General features: G+C 35.5%; 1 protein-coding gene across 1 annotated transcript; it reads left to right on the forward strand.

Annotated features, from left to right (window-relative positions):
- Positions 1-524: 524 nt before the first annotated feature.
- On the forward strand, positions 525-1,151 carry LOC115999341 (ethylene-responsive transcription factor ERF008-like). Its single transcript, XM_031239198.1, has one exon. The coding sequence runs from the start codon at positions 525-527 to the stop codon at positions 1,149-1,151; it is 627 nt and encodes a 208-aa protein (XP_031095058.1).
- The last annotated feature ends 1,646 nt before the right edge of the window (positions 1,152-2,797 follow it).

The following is a 2,797-nucleotide window of genomic DNA, read 5'->3' on the forward strand; positions in this document are numbered from 1 at the left end:
TCATTACAATTTTCTAATCTCATCCTATATAACTTGATTTCCACTTTTTTTTTATTTTTTTTTTATTATGGATGAACTAAAACATACCATATATAGGGTGAGTAAAACATGAATACTAAGAAACTAGCTAGAAGTTTGTATATAAAATATTATGTACGTCACTACATATAAATCTATATCAGTTTTATTCTTAGGAGGCACCTTCACATAATGGCACCGCACATAAAAGATAATAGTGTCAAGTTAATGAAAATATTTAAAAAACAACTTCAGATGATGACACTACATATAAAAGATAATAGCATCAATCTAATGAAAATTTTTAAACGCATCTTCACATGATAACGCTGCACATAAAGATAATACTCTCAATCTAATAAAAATTTTAAAATAATTTTCTTCCCATTCTATATAATTGGATTTCAGCTTCCCTTCAGAGTATATAAGCTAGCCGCTTCCCCCTTCCCTTCTATACACATTAAGAGAGAAAATTAAAAGAAAATTAGAGTTGTAGTTTTGGTTTGATGGCTGCCGGTAGCGAAGATGGTGTTGGAGCTAGTAGAGGTGGAGGAGCGGAAAAGAAGAAGCGGGGGCCTAAGCAAAAGAATCCATACAAAGGGATTCGTATGAGAAAGTGGGGAAAGTGGGTAGCTGAGATTCGCGATACGAATACAAGGCTCTGGCTCGGCTCCTACTATACCCCGGTGGCTGCTGCTCGGGCCTACGACGTGGCCCTCTATTACTTGCGTGGCCCGGGAGCCAAGCTTAACTTCCCCGATTGCCTGGTTGGTGATGGCCACCACCGCCAACTCACGCCAAAGGAGATTCAGAATCGAGCCACGACAGTTGGATATAGGATTGATGCAATTCAGAGGGGGATACATACATCGTCCACTCAGATGAGCGTCAACGTTGTTGATCACCGCCCATCGTCCACTCAGATGAGCGTCAACGTTGTTGATCACCGCCCCGAGTCCACTCAGATGAGCGTCAACGTTGTTGATCACCGCCCCGAGTCAACTCAGATGAGCGTCAACGTTGTTGATCACCGCCCCGAGTCAGATGTTTATGTTACACCTGACTTGAACAAGTACCCTCACCTCGATGTTTATGTTACACCTGACTTGAACAAGTACCCTCACCTCGACTAATCCTACCTTGACCTGCCCACAAATTAACGGTTTAAGGATTTATTTCTTTAATTTGCAAATCAGCCTCAACTGAAAGTAAAATAAATAGGTTAAATAAGAAGAGTGAAAAATTTTGCAAAGCCTTTTTTTTGTGGGAGTTCTGGAGTTGTGAAGAATAGTTTGGGAGAGTGGGTAAGTGATGGTTTTGCATTGAGGATCATAGAAGTAATAATAACCAGTTTTATGGCTAAAGTTTGAGATATCTATCATGGATGGATGGATGTTTTATTGGATAAAGCCATTCTTATTATTGTCTTCCAAAGTGATTCAATTCATTGTTGGCTTTTAATAACCAGGTAAAGTTTAATTTGCATCAAACACATATATACAAGGGAATTAATCTCTGCTAATTCCCTGCTTAGATTGTAAAGCAACACACCATGATTATTATCATTTAAGTTTACCAATTTTAGAAAAACTCCCAAAAAACTTACACTATTCTTTCTGGTAATGTTGAAGGCGGTGGCAATACTTATCACAACTCACCAATATATATAATTATAATGGAACACCACCACCGTTGGAATATGAGCTCACCCAAAAAAAGACAAGAAAACAAAAAAAAAACACTTCTCACCTATATAGATAATATAATGTTATTTTAATCAATATGCATGCATGACAACTTGATTTTGGGGTACTACCACCTCCTCATTGTGAATATGAGTAAGCAAAAAAAAAAAATGCATCTCATCAGTATAGATAATATAGTGTTATTTTAATCTGGTGCCTGACAACTTGATTTTGGGGCACCACCACCATGCTATTAGAAATATAAGTTTGCAACCGTCAAATGCATATATGATCTCTAATTTTGGTTAGGTGATATCACTCGATGAAATCTTCCTTTCAATTGCTTTATTATTTTTCTTATCATCCATATCGTCCCAAGCAAGTAAAATTCTAGGGGACTAAATAGACTTTTAACAGTTAAAGATTTATACAAAGTAAGATTTTTCATGTAAGTTGTAAGTGGGCACTTGTGATATTTAGTATAGTAGTATGGATGATTAGTTAATCAAGAAATTCCTAATTCCTACTATGTGACAACCAATTAGTAGCCATCCAAAAGCTATCACAATCCTTGATTCATGCTGCCATGGACCATAATAAGGTAAATATCATTTCCCTATCTATGTAATAAAAGGTTTTAGTCCTAAAAAGTCTCTATGCCCCTTATCATCACACACTTTTCTTTAATGCAAAGCTATAGTTGTCAAATAACTTGGAACGTGTCTAATTAACAACTCTTTTTATTAACTACTTTCGAGGGTGATTCATTCATTTTGCATTGATGCACTAGATGTTAGTCTTGTGGAGAGGTCAAAAAATATTCACTCCATTTTTGTCAAATACATTCCTTCTAACTTCTTCCGATAGAAGATGAGACAAATTTGTAATTTACAAGAATGAAAGTTTGAGGAGTCCATTATCTCTAATACATGCATGTAGTTACGATTATCAAAATCTATAAACAATTATTTCTAATAATTTATATATAGTATTAGTTTGTTTTTCAATGACCAACTAACCATATTAAAATTGTTTCGATAATCCGTTTTTTAATCAGTTGATTAGGTTAATCTAGGATCAATCATGAAGGATCT

The sequence above is a fragment of the Ipomoea triloba genome, chromosome 12 (genome assembly GCF_003576645.1).
Source record: "Ipomoea triloba cultivar NCNSP0323 chromosome 12, ASM357664v1".
Taxonomy (NCBI): Eukaryota; Viridiplantae; Streptophyta; class Magnoliopsida; order Solanales; family Convolvulaceae; genus Ipomoea; species Ipomoea triloba.